The 18,768-nt window shown below is 35.0% G+C and overlaps 1 protein-coding gene across 1 annotated transcript in view; it reads left to right on the top strand.

The window, feature by feature from the left end:
* Positions 1-2,051: 2,051 nt before the first annotated feature.
* LOC129227927 (retinaldehyde-binding protein 1-like) overlaps positions 2,052-18,768 on the top strand; it is a 62,470-nt gene continuing 45,753 nt past the window's right edge. Inside the window, exon 1 of the mRNA XM_054862548.1 lies at positions 2,052-2,238. Within this exon, the coding sequence (XP_054718523.1) occupies positions 2,052-2,238 (187 nt within the window). The remainder of the gene's footprint in view (positions 2,239-18,768) is intronic.

Raw genomic sequence — 18,768 nt, 5'->3', positions numbered from 1 at the left:
GCGTAACATTTGCATTTGTTTTTGAATAGCAATGAAAATTATTCATACTTTGTTTTTCTTACTTTGACGACCTGTCATTCTTCTGAAAGGGCGATAAATCTAATCTCATCTTCTGTATGGTCCCTTAAAAATTTGAAATGGAATAACTCCTTGTGTTCTGATCGCACAAGTGTCAAGTTTTTTTGTGTCAGTAATAGTTTTCAATTTAGATTGTTTCTCTAAATATTAGTTCGGGGACCTGAGGCCCGTATAAAAAGTTAAATTTTGTATTTTTTGACTTATTTTTATTTTCACTTCAAACTTTCAACATCTTAACTCTGCATCAGATTTTGAACATTTTTGCAATGAGAAGTATACATCTAGGACTAACGGTTGCGAAAATGAAGGTCTTGCAGGTTAAAACAGAACACAGTGTATATATATATATATATATATATATATATATATATATATATATATATATATATATATATATATATATATATATATATATATATATATATATATATTTTTTTTTTTTGCTTTGTTTATCAAGTCTTTACAATTAGCAACTTTTCCGCGCTACAGTGACTCTAAAATAAAAGTTTCTTTTCGCACCACACTGATATAAAATGAATGGATGAGTTCGAAAATCAATCATCTCCATCGAAATTAATTTTAAAGGACAGACAAAAAAAAAATTAATTTTTCACTATTCATCAGATATAAGTCTTTTTTTCACTGCTTTGCAGTAGAGTATGTATGTTTACCTAAGATTGCATCACCTGTACGGGATTATTAAGCTTCATTTAAAAAAAGATAATTAAGAACTGGAGAGGAGTTGCTTTCTAACAAAAACATTGAAACATACATTTTAATAATTATTTATTGAAATCTTGCAATAAGATGTATTATATGTACTGCAAATTACATGGAGCTGGATATTTCTGCCACTGTAATAGTATTAACAGTTAGCAAAGTAAATTTTAAAAATAGATCTATGAATTCAGAAATCTTTCTGTAGGTCCTCACCATCTTTACTGGACCACGAATTCATTTCTTTATAAAAACCAAAAAAAATCACTTGGTATTTATGTTCACACTTTCTTAAGTCTACAATTTTCTTGAGATTTATGGCATCTTTTTACAGAGTATGCTTCCTATATAATATATATTTATATATTCCTATGTCTTTACTAATAATAAAGCTTAAAGTTTGTCTGGATATATGGATCTCTGTCGGGATATCTCTCTGTGACGCGTATAGCGCTTAAACCATTTGGCCGATTTTCATGAAATTTGGTACAAGTATTAGTTTGTAGCATGAAAGTGTCCACCTTGAAGCGATTTTTCAAAAATTCGATTTTGTTCTTTTTCTGTTCCAATTTTAAGAACATTTTACCGAGCAAATTATCACAACGTGGGCGAGTAAATTACCGAATTATCATAACGTGAAACCGTAACATGGGCGAGCAAATGGACACAGCAAATTGGCGAGAAATTTATCATCCTTTATTTGTAAATATACAGGCGAACCAAATAACCTTTTAATTTTCTACTACGGGCAAAGCCGTGCGGGTGCCGCTAGTAATATATAAGACAGAACTACATCCAATGAACCGAAAACCTGGTTATGACACCCAAAGACTAATTTTTGTCTCCTATTATCTAAGCTTTTGCCTTCAATTTGCTAGTTGAACCGTCCCATTGCTTGCGGATTTCCACTGGTGTGCTAAATTCATTTTAGCTACCAGTTTGTTGGTAATTTCAGCTTTAATGAGAGAACATATAGACCTCCAAGTCAGTTATTGACCAGTCTAGACTGGACTAATAAGTTCATGACAAGGACGAAACTAGTCTCTGGATGTCGGAACAGGACTGTCAGTATATTCGATGTATAGTTCAGGTTGTTAGTCTTTTTATAGAGGTCATCATTCTGTGAGGTTTCACTGTGTAACCCTACTTATACTGTTTTGTATTATTAAATTTTCCTTCTTTTCACTTTGTTTAGGTTTAGTATTCGAGATTAGTATCTGACGAATCTGAAAGTCCTCGCCGATTGGCTCATCACCATGCCATCTGACAAAAGTGCCCCGCCTACTTCACTGGAAATTGGTCTTCCCTCTGACAAAATGGAATATCTCCCTTATGAGCTGGGGTACCTACCTGATTCCCTAAAAGAGATGGCAGAAAAGGAATTAAACGAAACTGAGGAACGTAAAGAGGCGTGTCTCCAAAAATTTCGTCAGCTCATTGCAGGTGAGATGAGAAAGACTTAGGTAACTTAACTTGTAATTCAATCAATCTCTTGATTTCATGGAACCATGAATCGTTTCATTTTTTTTTGTCATCGATGCATATAATACTTTTAACTATTTTTTAAAACTATCCTGAAGCAAACTTTTAATTGAGAGTTAATACTGAACAGCTCATTACAGCATCCAGCTACTGCAGATTCACCCTTGTTTAAGATCGACAGTCTGAAATAGCGGTAACAGAACTGAAGGCGAAATACTTCTCATAGAAATTGGAATTTACTTTACACTCGTATCTATAAGTATTTCAACACATCACCGAAAGGCCTGCAAGAAAGGTGCTAGTGCGATCACATCAAGTATCTGGATGAAGTAATAAACTGCTTGGAGTTAGCTTGCAATTCTGCCAGCTGTGAGGTGGTAACTAATAAGGGGGTGCGCCAAATATAGACATACAGACCAACAAAGCCAACCCCCCATTTTTTTATGTATTATAGCAAAAATTTGCTAGATCGTGATTTTATCGTCATGAGAAAGCCTAACTAATGACAATGCACTATCAACAAGCAGTTTGTTGTCAACAGGCGAAAGTGATACAACGTTTACTTGCAGAAGAGTCTTGCAAAATTTATCGTTGTTATTTTATATTAAATTGCGTTTCTTCAAGATTTACTACTGTTGAATAATATGCACCATGAATTTTACATAATCTATCATAAGAAGGAGATAATAGGGAATGCCAAAAGGAGTAACCCATTATCTTGTCCAACCCCAATCGTAACCGAACTATGGAAGATAGAGGGAAAATGAGTCAAAACCAAATTTCTGAGAAAAAAAAGTTTCTGGAAAACTTACACGCAAAATAAGTAGACGTTTGAAAAGACAAAATTCCATGAAATGAGACTTTTTACATCAAAATAGTCGATTTTTACTTCCTTTAGAAAAAGGAAGTATTGCATTCGCGAAAAAAAATTTTCACTCAAAAATCGACCTTAATTTACATTTTGCTCACCCCCGAATAAATTTTGAGTTTTTTTTTTTTTTTTTCGGACTCGACAACACGTGGATAAGTGCCTAAGAACATATAGACACGCGAAATAACTATTTTCACAGTTCCAGAGTTAATTACAACGAGTTTTCTCGTGACGTCTGTAAGTACGTATGTATGTATGTGCGTATGTATGTCGCATAACTCAAGAACGGAATGTCCTAGAAAGTTGAAATTTGGCACGTAGACTCTTAATAGGGTCTAGTTGTGCACCTCTCCTTTTGGTTGCATTCGGTGTTTCTAATGGGGTAATTTACCCCTTTTTGGGAGGAAATCATTGTTAATTTCGATGTAAACTCAAGTGGTGTTATAATTTGGCGGACACTTGGCGATATATCGCCAGTCTTTTGGTCGCCAAGTTTTGTCGCCAACTTGGCGACAAATTTGACGATGATTCTTCTTTTTTTTTTTAATCTGGTTTCAATTTGGTCACTGTTGGTGATATTTAGAAAGTAATCCACTGAATTACATGAAAACTGCCAATCATGAGAAAATGACATTAAATTGGAGCAAAAGGAAGTCACGTGATGCACACATCAGCTTGTTTTTTTTTTTTTTTTTTTTTTCAGAGAACAAGCTTTGAAGTATTGGAAATACAAAGTTGAATTGGCACCAAAAAAATAGAAATTTACATGAATTGTTTTCTGTTTGTTTTTCTAATAAATTAAGTTTGGCACGATGAAAGCAAAAGTTTATCACATAACGGGGATAATGACAATGAAGTGACTTCATAAATTCGCGAAAACTTCAGTATCAAAGATGACATGACCTAGTGTCAGTTTGTCGATAATTAGCAAAATAATCATGAAGCGCTTTATTAATACCGAGTTTCTACTCACATTTGCTGTAAAACAAGCTTTTCTACATCATTTCGCAGCGCCGCAAGGCAGAAATATTTTATTTTCTCAAAAAGTGATTTCTACCCAATTTAAAATATAATTAGCGGATTAATTGTTATGAAATAACGAAATATTTGAATCTAAATTATTAATCGTTTCTTTATTATATTTTCTTTTCTTATGCTTGTTTTTGCATTTATTTGCTGTGCGTTTTACTATACTGTAATCAGTAGCACATGCTTAGTGATTGCAATACCACCGAATACCAGTATTTTGAGCTGTTTTGCAATTTCGTAATACTGGTACTTGCTGAGGTAAAATACCGATATTTTCGGCATTAGCTGAAAATAATAAATGGTTTTAATTAAAGATTTTTCAGTTTGATTTACTAGATATCTACTTTTATTTTAAGCTATAGAAAATCGCCCATCAAGGTATGACGGGTGGAAATTGCTTCTACATTTGAAAGAAGCTATTGCCTGCTTGGCAAAATTTTAACCCTGACTCCAGTGGATTAACCCTAAACTCCAGTGGATACCGCTAGTTGTTGACCACTTTTTCGTTTCTTCATTCTCATGAAATGAGTCTTACCAGTAAAACAGTTAAGTGGCCAGATCCAGTTCCTCCTTTCCAAAATAAAGCATTACCCTGCATGTCAAACATTGCCAAAAAATATTATCAAATTATCTTACTATGGCTTGAGTTTCATTGTTGGTGACGTCAGGAGCGTTACTCTTTCAGTGAATTGATTATTATATTTATGAGGATGTGCATTTTTTGAGCAATCACGATTGCTTATTGCTTTCATTTGACTGTTTTTGGCGTTCCTTTGATTTTTCCCACCAGCACCCTACGCAGCATCTCCGTCGACCGGCTCCTCACGATGCTGCACCTCTAGCGAAAACCGTCTCCAGGTTTCGTCAATATCCTACACTTACACGCATACATACACGCACCTACACACATATACATATATACACACACATACATACACCTACACACATACACACCTACACAGTCACATACACACAACTACCCACACACTCATGCTTGCACACAGACACAAACACATATGCCTATACACACATACACATACCCCCCACACACACCTACACACATACACACAACTACCCACACACTCATACCTGCACACAGACGCAAACACACATGCCTACACACACACACACATACCCCCATACACAAGCACACACGCTTACATACACACACACACACTCGTGATTGCGAAAAACATAATTTGAATTCAAGATGACAAAATTCAATTCCCCCCCCCCCCCCCCCCGCGATACAGTTCCAAAATCAAACTCTTGAAGAAAAAAATTTTCCTTCAGAAGCACAAACTAATTAAAATATCGTTGAATAGAAGTAGCGGAAAGATTGCTAAATGACATTTTCAATAGTAGATGATGTGATAAATCGCATTTTCGTGCGCTTATGTGCACCATATGCTTTCTTTTCTCCCATTTCCCTGACTCACTTTCTCTAATGTGAAATTTAATTTCTAGTGTAATTTCAAATGTATTTGTCCTATGAATAATTTATTCCAACCACCAGTTGCAGTACTACTTTGATATAAATATTTTTTAATATTTGTCCCAACTGTACTGAATTATGACAAAAACATTTTATTCTTAGTTTAACAAATAATTAATTGCTGTCGCCGGCATTGCTTTGTTATCCTGCCTCGAATTATACGAGTATTGTGCTTTGAAAATTTACATATATAGATTAAGGCATATTCAACTGGAACATATTTACAGATATTTACGTAATTGTAATTGTAAAGAATTTTAAAAAGAAAACGAAAACTAATAAATGAAACTAACACTATCAAATTTAGTTTTGTTTATCGTAATTTTCAAACCATTGGGTTGATCAAAAGGAAATCATTGAAGATTATGTTAATATTTTTAAAGTGTTGTCTCTCGAAGAGAAATTACAACTAGCTATAAATTAAAAAAAAAAAATTCACCACAAATCTATCCTGATCAAGAGGAAAACGTTGAAGATGATGTTTAAAATATTGTCTCTCGATGAGAAATTGCAACTTGCTATAAATTCAAAAAAAAAATATAATAATAACAATAATGAGGATAATAATAATAATAATAATAAATAATGATAAAAGTAATAATATTCATAATGATAAAAATAATAATAATACAAACACTACAAAAGAAACACACACACAAAAGTATTTATCCAACTTCGAGGCAATAGAACTTCGAGGCAATGAGAGGAGGTGTATCTTGTTAACATTACCACCGACCTGCGTAAATTCAGATAGAGTATTCTCAGCACTGCTGACATTTGTTCCTTTATTTTACGTTCGATCATAATGTGTTGTCTTTAAAAAAAATACAATTTTTTACAAAGTTACAAAATATGGCAACGAAACAATATATTTTCGATCATTTTTTGAGAACTTTCTAATACCGGTACTGCGGTATCATGTTCAAAAAACACCGAATACCGGCATTTTTGGTTCGGTATTGATCCATACATATGATATAGATTGCGGAGCTTTTTATTTCCACGCAGACAGAGTTACTTTTTTTCATCGATCATAGTTTATAAAAAGCCAATGCGAAACATTGAAAAAAAATATGGGAATTATGTAATTTTTTGCAAACCTAGTATTTTCAATGCGAACACTTATTTTGATGTAAATGTTGCGTAAAAATGCTAACGTATCTCGAAATCAGTGACAGGCTGTCAAACTCTGCAAATATCGTCAGGTTTCAATTGCTTATAACTGCAAGACTCATAATTTTCTTAAATATAATAGAGAATGATCATGTAACGTTTCTGACGTCATCAAAAATGAAACTCGCTCCACGGCTTGATAATTTGATAATATTTTTTGGTAATGTTTCACATGCAAGGATATTCTTTATTTTGACGAGGCTGAACTGGATCCGGTAACTTGACTGTTTTACTGGTAAGACTGTAATTTTAGGAGAATGAATCAACGAAAAAGTGGTCAACCGGTCAACAATGAACGCTATCTACTGGAGTTTAGGGTTAATCCACTGGAGTTAGGGATAAAATGTCAACTAGCAAAATATCACCAAGCAGGCAATTGCTTCGTTCAATGGTAGAAGCAATTTTCACCCGTCATACCACGACGGTAGATTTTCTAGTTCATTAATAACGGTTTGTTTCACAATGGGTGAAATATTTCTGTCCGTATTTATTGTGCGGTATTAGTTTTGCCTGTTAAGCTATTGGGTTAATGCTGGCGTATTATTGTTACAATTTAGAATGAAGTGTAGTGTAAAAACGCGCTTAGTTAAAAAAAAAATGGTTTAGGAGTCATTGTGGAAGTACCTTAGATGTATAAAGACCGTAAGTGAAACAATGCCTCTTTTTTTTCTCATGTGGCTGCGCAAGAGGTTTTAGCTTTTTGCACACCTAGTACGATCTCCCAATATAGTTTAAAATCGTTTATGTATTTAAGACGCGGATGCCAATAACACAGAGGATTTTAGCGCCCAGTTTCCCACCACATAAAGACACTACGGGTGAATGCTCATTATGTGAAATTGCACTAAGAATTTAATTTTGCCGAGAGTATTCAAAGCCAAACGAATACTCAAGGGATGGTTTACATGCCACAGAATCATACGGCATCAGAGGCACTGTCGGTTTTCTGCATCTAAAAAATCCGCTTACTTGCCATTAGGACCCCGGGCTCAGATCCCGGTACCAGAGACTATGAGACCAATGCTTTACCACTCAGAAACCAAGCCCACGACAAAAAAAAAATTAATAAATAAAAAAATTTGCCGAAATATGCATAAAAATCGGTTTAAAATCGAAACAGCAAAAAAAAAAGTTTATGTTGTCACACGTATGACTTGTAAATATTCTCGGAATTATATAAAACTCTAATCAAAGAACTCTTGCATCAGAAGGATTTCAGAAAGCCAAAAAGAGCCAGTACCGAGGACGTGCGTAAAAACAAATCATGAAATAAACTTGTAATTTATCTTCTTATGTAATCATATCACTACACATAAACATTGTATTAAAGATATTAACAGGGCTTGACTAACTAAAGGTGAAACCCAAGGCCCACAATACTTTGAAGGCCTCCCTCTCTATTCTATCACTTTAAGCCAATGTATAATAACATTTTACTTTTCGCAGTGTCAGTGCTCTACCCTTGCGGGGGCCTTGGGCCGTGGGGTCCTGCGCAACCGCACTATTTACATATCCCTAGCTACGTCACTGTTTTTTTTTTCCCTCAGTTTTGTAACTTAATACACTTTTACTTTCATAACTCAATTAAATATTGAAAAATATATCCCCCCTGTCTTCCACACACAAATATTCAAAAGAAAAAATGGCCATGAACCAAACTATTCATTCTTTTGTCTTTTTAACTTCATTAGTCGGTTTATTTTTTAAAAAGAAAATACTAGTAACTATAGGGGAATGTGAGGCAAAGTGAAATGGTTAAGATGAGTAATTATTTCAAAATGAACAAATCGAGAATTCGTTTTGAAAATTACTGTACATAATGAAAGAACATTCTATTTAAAAAATAAAACTTGCCTTGAAGCAGTATTTTTTAATTTTGGCAGTAAATTTGAGTCTTCAAAAAAAAAAAAAAAAAAGTGGAAAATTTTCACCTTTTTTTTTATGAGGTAAAGTGAAAAATAAAATATTTTTCTAATGAAGTATTTTTTATTCGACAGTAAAACACATTTTTGATCAAAAGAATCAGTAAATAAGAAGTTAAATGAATAAATGAAAAGATAATGAAACAATAAACAAATAATTAAATGAATAAATCAATTAGTATATGAAGAAAAATAAATGAGCGAGTAAAAGAATGAATGAATAAAAATTAAGTGAATGAATGAATGAATAAATAGACGAATTACTAAACGAAGGAATGTAAATGAATTAATAAATGAAAACGTATGTGATTTATATTAAATGATTGTGTGAGTAAATGATACAAACTGTTCCACTTTGCCCCATCCACTTTGCCCCGTATGTACTTGACTAATTGTAGAAAATATTTAAAATACAAATAAGATTAATATTAACTAAACAAATATTTCACAGAGTATTAGAAAGCCTCAATTAATATTTGAAATGTTAATAACAGGAACTTTATCATTTTATAGCAACAAAAATAACTTTTGACTTACGACAAAATATTACAAAATGAATATCAATTTTTTCAAATTGCCTGTATTTCCAAATGCTTTAATCTTTGGCGGTATATTTTTCCTGACTGAAATAGACTACATATGGTACTACATATTTAAAATGATACCAGCTAGGTTTAGCTAAAAGCAGAGTAAATAGTTGACTATTTCACTTTGACCCATGTTCCCCTACTTAACTTTGCATGGAATTCTCAAGAAATAAAATTTTCTCACTTTTTCAAAGCAAGCTTAGTGAGATAAATAATAGTGAAGTATCTATCAAAAGCGTTTTTTCCCTATTAATAAATCATGAATTGTTTACTATGTATTTTCTTTAAAATCCATGATTCTTTAATGATATCGAATTCGGGACCCATTAAGAGTATGGGGCCCCACGTCCTGGTCTAGTTGGCCTGTGCTGTAATCAGACCCTGGATATTGATAATACATTTGCACTGTTACAAGAAGCACAGTCACAATTTTATCCCAAGGCTTTCACGGAAAAATCACTGCGCGGACGTTGATTACGCCATTTTGACAGACGAAGAAAGTGTCTTTTAAATCGCTATTCTCATATTACGCAAGACTACCACCTATGACCTGCTCAACTGAGAAAATATGAGGTATCATCTGCCAACTTTACGAAACACCCACCATACAACATTCACTTCCACTTTCTACTTCCCATACCAGAAACAGCAAACCCAACAACAACTGAAAACAATCCACCGGCGAATCTTTTATCATCTAAAATCACAGCCCAAGAACAACCTGAATAATGACTTCCTATTTGAACAAATAACATGACTCCCATGAACACACGTGTTGACATCAGAGAAACCAGGACGACCAAGTTATCTTTGGATCTCAAGGTACCAGCCGAGTTGGGAGGGCGCAAAGTTCAGAGGTTCTGCAGCGTGGGATCAAAACGTTCCATCAAAACGTGAAAGAATAAAAATGCGGAACTTCAGGTGTGTCTCCGTACCCATTGTGAGCTGCTGGTGGTATCTATCCCACACCTTCCATTGCAGAAATGGAACGCTGCTGGAGGAAGTGACATTTGTTCTGGAAATTTCTAATCTGATGAGGATCACTTTTGATTTCTTTTGGGATTAGTGAAAGTGGAATTTCAGCTGCTGAAGTCTTGTTGTGACATAAGATGTTCGAGAAAAATTACGATGGAAAACGATTCAAAAACTGCAGGTAGAATTTTAATCGAACTCAAGTTGGTGTTAAAAATTTTTCTTCACTGAGCTCTCAATTATCTATGCAAGAATTACCCAGTTTAAGGAGTATCTGCATAAGACTCGATTATCTATGCACGGATTACCCAGTTTAAGGATTATCTGCAAAATTTGAAAATTACCCGATTTTTGGCGTTCTTGAAATTTTCGGTTATCAAAAAGAACTCTCAAAATCACCGATGCATTATCCAACCGCTCGCGCAGAGCCAAAATAATAATGTGAAGAATTAAAAGTGGGACGAATAGAATGGTACATAAACATACATAAGAAACATAAATGCATTTCGTGTGTATGTGATACTTTCGGATGCTTCTCTTCCTCAAATTATACTTTGGGTTAACCCTAAAAGCAGGCTAAATTTCTGCGGAAGAGAAAACGTGTGTTCAATTATAAGTGAATTTTTGTGTATTAGAGAGTTTTCAGGAAGATAAATTTTGCAAACTGGGGTCACGCATTTCTTTTGTTAGAAATTTACCACTCCTTGGGGACCCTCTCTCTCGTTTTAGAAAGTGGACTGTTCTACAATCAACTTTTATTTCCATGAAACACGACAGAAATAGGACTATTAAACACAACATGGTTCCATCCACGCAACAAGACATAATGGTTACTTTCATAAAACATGATACATTTTTATTTATCATGAACTGTTTTACGATTTACAAGGCCATTGGAAGGTATTGCAGTTTTAAATTGTATTAAGTAAAAGCTTCAGTGATTACTTCAATATGACGTCAGCAGCATATCGGTTAACCGCAGTCCACTAGAAATGAATCATTGGTAGTTAGTTCAAAAAAGTACCCATTTTAAGATTTTCATCCACCACAATATACTAAGCTACTTTTGTAGGAGAATATTTAATTTTAAAAAATCGTTCCTTAGTAGTCGCTGCTTAACCTAAACTCGTTTGTTATATGAAGCAGTGAGAAGCAAAGGGATGTAAGTGGACATTTTCAAGTTTTGAGTAAAATGGATTTAAAGATAAGGTCCTAGGTAGACTTCCATTGAATTTTTTTTTTCTAAATCATGGTATACAGCAGAACCAACTAATGCTACTAGTACTACCTTTTGCCCCAAGAAAGAGGAAAGGTTCATCTACCATTTGTACTGATTATCTCGAAATTTTAAATTTTACGATTTACATCCCTTTGCTTCTCACTGCCTCATATGGTTTGTTTTAACGAAATTATTCAATTAAAATATACTTAACATCTTTATTTTTAAATTAATTCAACATCCTACCAGGCTCACCCTTTAACTTTTCCAAAGAGGGGTTCAAATTTACATACTCAAAATATATTATACATCAGAATCCCACAGAATTCACGCTCTCAGAAATGTTTTAATCATAATAAATGCTATGAATGAAGTACGTTGTTTCCTCAAAGTCAAGGGGTAATTGCCCCTCCTGGTCCCCCCTAAAAGATGGTTCTGCACTCTACTTTTTTTCAAGAAAATTCGAAAAACAAACTTTAAAAATGTCTCTCTTCTGACCATTCTTTAAACGTACCAAACATATTAAGATACGATAATGATAGCTAACTGATCTGGCATTCGCGAATCTATCTCTTGATTTGATTAATTTTAAAGACGGTTAATGTATTTGTATCTGTATGTCGTAGAAATAAACATCACAGCGTAGAGTGCACATTATCTTGGAATTGACTTAGATAATTGTATACGTTGGTAATATCTTGTAGTAACAAATCATTTCGTCACCTAATTTTTTCATATGCTCCGCCTACCTCAAAAGCAACTCAGCAACATAGCTTTTATTATATATTTTTTAACAAAGAGAAAGAAAGAAAAACATGGTATGAACCTGAACTGTCTGTTTCATTGTGGTAGTAAGAGAAGTGTTTGGCAAATATTTTGAAAGGTAATGAAAACTACTGTTTTAAACCATTTCAAAAGAAAACCATTCACAATGTTATCCTTCGCCAGACATTTTGAAAACAATAAACATTATTTGACAAGTTTGCTGCTTGATCAGCATCAATAGCTTAACGACAGGTTCATTTGCTGTTTAATTTCTCACTCTTGAAAATAAGAAAAAATACTGCAATTATTCTTCTCGTTATATACACTACGTGTCCAAAAAAAAGTCGCATGCCTTAATATTTGGTTGGACCACCTTTTGTGCATATTACAGCTTTCATACGCCGTGGCATTGCTTCAGTGAGCTTTTGTAGAGTATCCATTTTTATTTTCGCCTACAATTCCTTCAAGAGGTCTCCTAAACGTTCGATAGATGAAGGAAGTGTGGTGTCTGATCTTAAATCCTTTTCGAGTACATCATACAGATTCTCGATTGGATTGAGGTCTGGGCTTTGTGGTGGCCAAATCATGTGTTGAAATGATGCATCGTGCTCATCGAACCAAGATTTAACAACTGTAGCCCGGTGTGCTCTGGTGTTATCGTTTTGGAATACACCACTACCGTCAGGAAAATAAAAGTCCATAGATGGCACAACATGATCGTCCAAGATGTTAAGGTACTGTGCAAACTTCATTTGGTTGGTGCACAATGCAGCCGAGCCTTGTCCAGATGAACAGAAACAACCCCAGATCATTACACTGCCTCCGAAAGAGTGCACAGTGGGAACGCGACATGTAAGGTCCATTGCTTCGTGTGGCTCTCTTCGAACCCTGACGCGTTCGTCATTTTGAAAGAGCGTAAATCTTGACTCATCGGACCACATGACCTTTCCCCAATCATTAACAGTCCAATTTTTATGATCTTTTGTAAATTGCAGTCTCTTTCTTACATTAATGGCACTCACAAGTGATTGCCTTACGCAACACAGCTTCTTAGTTCTGATTTTTGAAGTTCTCGTCGCATTGTGCGCTTGGAACTTGTTTTACTTCCCTCGTTGAAGAGTGCTGTGAGTTGAATGGTCGATTTCTTGCGATTTTTCTTCACTAATCGCTTCAGAGAACGCCGGTCACGTTCGTCCAGAATGGATTTACGACCACAAAGATGTCGCTAACAGGTAGCTTCTCCGCCATCTTTCCATCTTTTAATAATGCGTTGAACAGTTCGCAATCCTATACCACTAATTTCAACTATGTCTTTGCATTTTGTCCCACTTTGGTACAGGCCAACAATTGCCCCTTTTTGAACTCTGTTACAACACTTCCTTGAACACAGCTACCGATTCCAGCCATGCTTACTTCGAATTAAAGTCTTCTAGTGCAACGCCCACATTTTAAGCTTGCATCGAGCGAAAATTTATGCAAATATCTGTAATACTCATCGAATCACCTTCTTCCAAAATTGGAAAGTTTGAAATTCGACCGCGACTTTTTTTTTTTCTTTTCGACACTTAGTGTACAAAAAGACATCAATGCATAAATCAATTGTGTACTAAAAAGACGAAATAAATTATTTTTTAGCATTAATTACTGTACAAATCAACTGAAAAGTACATGAGTTACATAATAACGTACTATTTGTTAATGGAACGAAGGAACAGAAAATTTTCCAGCATTGAACATTAATAGGTTAAAAACTAGCAAAAAAAAATTAACGTCAACGATACTAAATGAGTGAACGTGAAACAGAATGTGGAAAATATGCTCTCTGAAATAAATTTGTACGGACTGACTATAAACAGGCAAATTGATAGAAAGAGAAGACATAAAATAAGATAAACCTTCAAACATTACGTTAAAGTGCATGAGTGCTTGTAAATTATGTGTACGTGTACAGAAGGCATTTTTGCATTCGAACTTAGGTAACATGTGAAGTTTCTTCGCGGTAGGTTTAAATTTGATAATGCTCTGACCAACTTGTAAAGCTTCCTTGAAAATATCATGAAGTATAGTGGCACACGACTAAAACGGTACATAAAACTCCTTTATTTTATCAGCCTTTGATCTCTCTAGCCGAGTAGCACATGTAACGTTTAAACGTTTTATTATAAACTTTATACAATGGTTGCCATAACGTTCACAACCATTTAAAAACTTTTATAAAACGCAGTATGCTTTCTAGGCAAAAAGATTTTTTGCTTAAGACAACTGAAACAAACTTTTAGTCAATGGGATTGTTTTCATCCGTCAAAATATCTCCTTTTAGTCACTGAAGTTGATAGAATGAGCAAGAAAATAACATGGAGCGAAAAAAAAACTTTAATTTTCAAAACGATCAATTTTTTTAAATATCCGATTTTTCAAACAAGGCGTGGTCTTTATGACGTCATAAGTGATGAATTTTGGCGCGCTAATACACTGGCGCGCTTGCTGTCTACTGCATTTCCTGATTTGATAATTAAGAAGCGAATTAAATATTTCGCTCTACGCTTGCTATCAACCATATCGTTGCCAGTACATGTGAGTAAAGAAGCTAATTAAATAGTGCGCTCTGCGCTAAAGGCATCAGTAAATGGCCTTTCATCACTTGTGATATCATGCGCAGAAGCGTAAAAAATGAGATTGAATCTGCGCACCGATATAAATAATTGTTAAAAAATATTAAACTTTGTTAAATTATTCTAGAAATGGTCAAATACTATGTTTTTAAGCATGCTCTTTCAGAAAATAATACTTTTAAAATTTCGGAAACGACCCCATTGTGCTTCGTTTATGATTCGTTGAGAAATACATTCATGTCATCTACGTCGTTGAACTGCGGCTGTAAGTTTGCTCCAGCAGGAATAGCCTACCGTTATCAGTGTGATATCCTAGAGAAACTCATTATAACGATAGAATAAATGACATCAAATCAGTAACATGACTTGCAGATTTTCAGTCAATCAGTAGATTTCAGTCAAATCATTTATCAGTTCTCACCAATGCTGGTTTCACACCATTGAGAAGAGATAAAATGGAGGACGTGAAGACTTTCATTCGTGAAGGAAAGACCCCAAAGTCACGTGATACATTTTAAAGAAAAGCATTGGAAGAAATCAGGTTTCCTTCTCCAGTTTCACACTGTAAAAAAATTCCGAAACGTTACTGATTATTTCCGTGGAACGTTTCGTGATTTCAGAGGTTTTCACCTATTTCCCCAAAAAATCAAGTATCTTCGCAAAAAAGTTTCCTGAATTCCTAAAAGATGCACGAATGCAAACCTTGCACTGGTGTGGAAAATATTTTTCGCTATCAGTTTAAATATTGATGGAGCGTGTTTATTAAGTGTATCGGCTTTAGATTGTTTATGGCCCGTCCGGATTGACTAAGCTTCCAATGGAAGCAAATAAGTCACTGGATAGCCTTGCGAGGCAGGAAGTGCAGGCAAGGAATCTGCTTGGTTCGTGCTTGCAATTTTCGCGTAGCTTGGCCATGGTTGCTCTAATATTTCTGGAGCTTTCTTGGTAAATCAGGAAGGTTCTAATCAAATAAATTAAACCCATTTAATTTTTCTAGAAGGTTTACGTCAGGCTTTAATAGGGGAGATTTCTTAATATTTCAGAAAGGTTACTGACTTTTATCGGAAAACGATCCTGGTTTTGTAAGATATGTTACTGGCTGAAATTGGGCACATCAGCTGCCTATTATTTTCCAGGAACGTTTCTGAATCGTTTTTACAGTGCACGCAAAACGTGTCAACCATTCGTCGTTGTTGAGTCACGTGACTTGAGCTCTTTCCCCAAGCTTTTGCTTAGCCAATGATTGGACTTGCTGCTTCCATTTTAATTCCTGCTCAAAGTTTCACACCAGCTACGGCTGCTGTAAAATACGTTGGTGTCTGCTGTGTACTTATTGCTTCGCACCAACAGCGATAGATTTCTAAATTCAGCACGGGCTCCTGGGGAAGTCATTTGTTGAGAGAAAATGACAGTCAATTAGTTGCAAAACTCAGAAATTAACTTTTTGTGTTGTGAGGCTGCATATTAGCTCCTCACCATTGTCTGACCTAGTGCATTCCCGAAGATTGGCATACATTCATTTGTTTAGAACCACTAGCGGTGAATTGCGTTGGCTTTTGAGAATGTTTGCACTCAGCTCAAACTCAGCTCAAGACTAGATGGAGGCACCTGAGCTCTCACGATGCGAAACTGCGCAAGAATTTGAATTACTTCCCAACAGTATCTGAGCCAATAACAAACAGTGACTTGATCTTTAACATGTCGCATAATCAAGCGACATTGACACGGACGATTTTCTGCGTATTATTATAAAATCAACCAACTGAAGCCAGGTTCGACACGTGAATTAAATAACATAGATTTAAGAACAAACCATTGAGAAGAGGCAAAATGAGTGAAGACTTTCATTCATGAAACCAAGACCCCAAGTCACGTGACAGATTTTAAAGCAAAGCATTGGAAGTAATCAGATTTCTTCCGCTTGTTTCACGCAAAACGTGCCAACCATTCGTCGTTGCTGAGTCGCGGGACTTGAGGTCTTTGGGTCAGCTTTTGCTAAGCCAATGGATGGACTTACTCCCTCCGTTTTAATTCCTGCTGTAAGGGACAAACACAGAAAGATCGCGAAAATATTTCATTGAAATTTGCGGTAGAATTGTCTTGCATTGAAAAATTTCTTCAGCCGTCCACCAGATTGCGTAAAAAAACACTTTGTTGATGCAATACGTCAGGAATAAAATCTTTTAAAATCAGAATTTTCTCCCCTAACCTTTCCTTGATGGATCACCCTTTCGTATCAATTCGCGGAACGTGCGATAAAGATCAATTGCGTGGAAGTGAACACGAGAACGTACAATGCGTCAAATCCAGTTATGATACGGAGAAAGAGACTGTTACTAAAAAGATATAACTTTCACTCTATCCATGCTAACTGATCCATCCGTCTTTCTATTTGTCAGTAGCTATCCCATTTGTAAATAGAACCCATTGAAAACATGACAGCTGAGAGCAAATTTCTCAATCATTTAAATCAACAGATGAAAGAAAGGAAAAATGCGCACGTGCTTTGAAATGGAGTTCCAGAGACTATTCAATTGACTCATGTGAAACAGGTTTATCAAAGACATACTTTAAAGGTTGTCAAGTTGTTTGAAGTGCATTGAAACAAATTAGTCGTCTGGTGTCACTTTCCAACCCAGAAAATTAAGAAATATTTTCATTCGTCAAAATGCTCTAAATTAAAGAATACTGGGTGGATTTATCGGTAGTTAAGCGTGTATGTTTGTGAAACATTAAAAGCAATTTATTACAATCACTCTTAAACTAAAATGTAAAAAAAATGCGCACAAAGAGTCCTTTTTTACATTTGTTATCCTTTTTTCTACAAAACGAATTGATAGGTATTTGAAAAAGTACTTTCCAAAAACAGAAGTATATTTTTTATGAAACTATTTTTTTAATTAAAATCTGGGGTAATTAGAAACGCCGACCCTTTCAGTTTAAATTTTTTTTGAAAATTCATAAACTTGTTCTTATATAATTGAAAATACGTCCTTATGGTTCATGTTTTTAATTTCGATTTTCTCGGACATTTCATTATTTTCATTTTTTTTTTCATTCTAATCGCCCCCTTATCGCTTCTCAGGAATTTATTGCTTTCTTTAGGAGCCAAATCGGCCCCAGATTGGGAACCATTGCTCTACAGCATCGTTTTCCAACTGGTGGTTCGCGAGCCCCTGGGGGTTCGCGAGAAGTACAAAAGGGGTTAACGAAAATAATACTGTAATGGCGGAAATTTAACATGCCTGTTTGAGATGGAGTCTCAAGTTCAAGCGTTTTTTGTTCATCATTTATTCATTTGTCTGTTGACATTCGATACTTTTTGGATACGAATGGTAGAACACTTGCTGACATTCCATTTTGTAAATTTAAGGAATTAAATTCGTCACTACAAGGCACGGGTGTTTACCGTTTTCGTTGAGCATAATAGAATTGAGCCTGTACCGAAAACATTCAATTTTTGAACGCACTGTGTTAGGATGAGTGCATGTGAATGCTTCAGTTTTTTCGTTTGATGGGAAAAATTTGATTGAACTTAATGGAAGCATTATATGCAGCATATGAGAGCCTTTACTAATCTTTACTTCATTTTCTATGTTTCGTTTCTTGACCATTTGAGTGCGGCGAAGTGACAAAGAGCTATTACGCTTCTCTTGTGCTTCGCCGAAAATGCGAGTGACACAATAAGCGCAATGGCACTGCACTATAAAAAAAATCCCGAAACGTTACTGAGTATTTCCGTGTAACGTTTCGGGATTTCAATGGTTTTCATCCACTTCCTGAAAAAATCAAGTATCATTGTTAAAAAGTTTCCTAAATTGCTATAAGTCGCACGAATGCAGGCTT

The sequence above is a fragment of the Uloborus diversus genome, chromosome 8 (assembly GCF_026930045.1).
Source record: "Uloborus diversus isolate 005 chromosome 8, Udiv.v.3.1, whole genome shotgun sequence".
In the NCBI taxonomy this organism is placed as follows: Eukaryota; Metazoa; Arthropoda; class Arachnida; order Araneae; family Uloboridae; genus Uloborus; species Uloborus diversus.
This window is presented reverse-complemented; position numbering and strand designations above follow the sequence as displayed.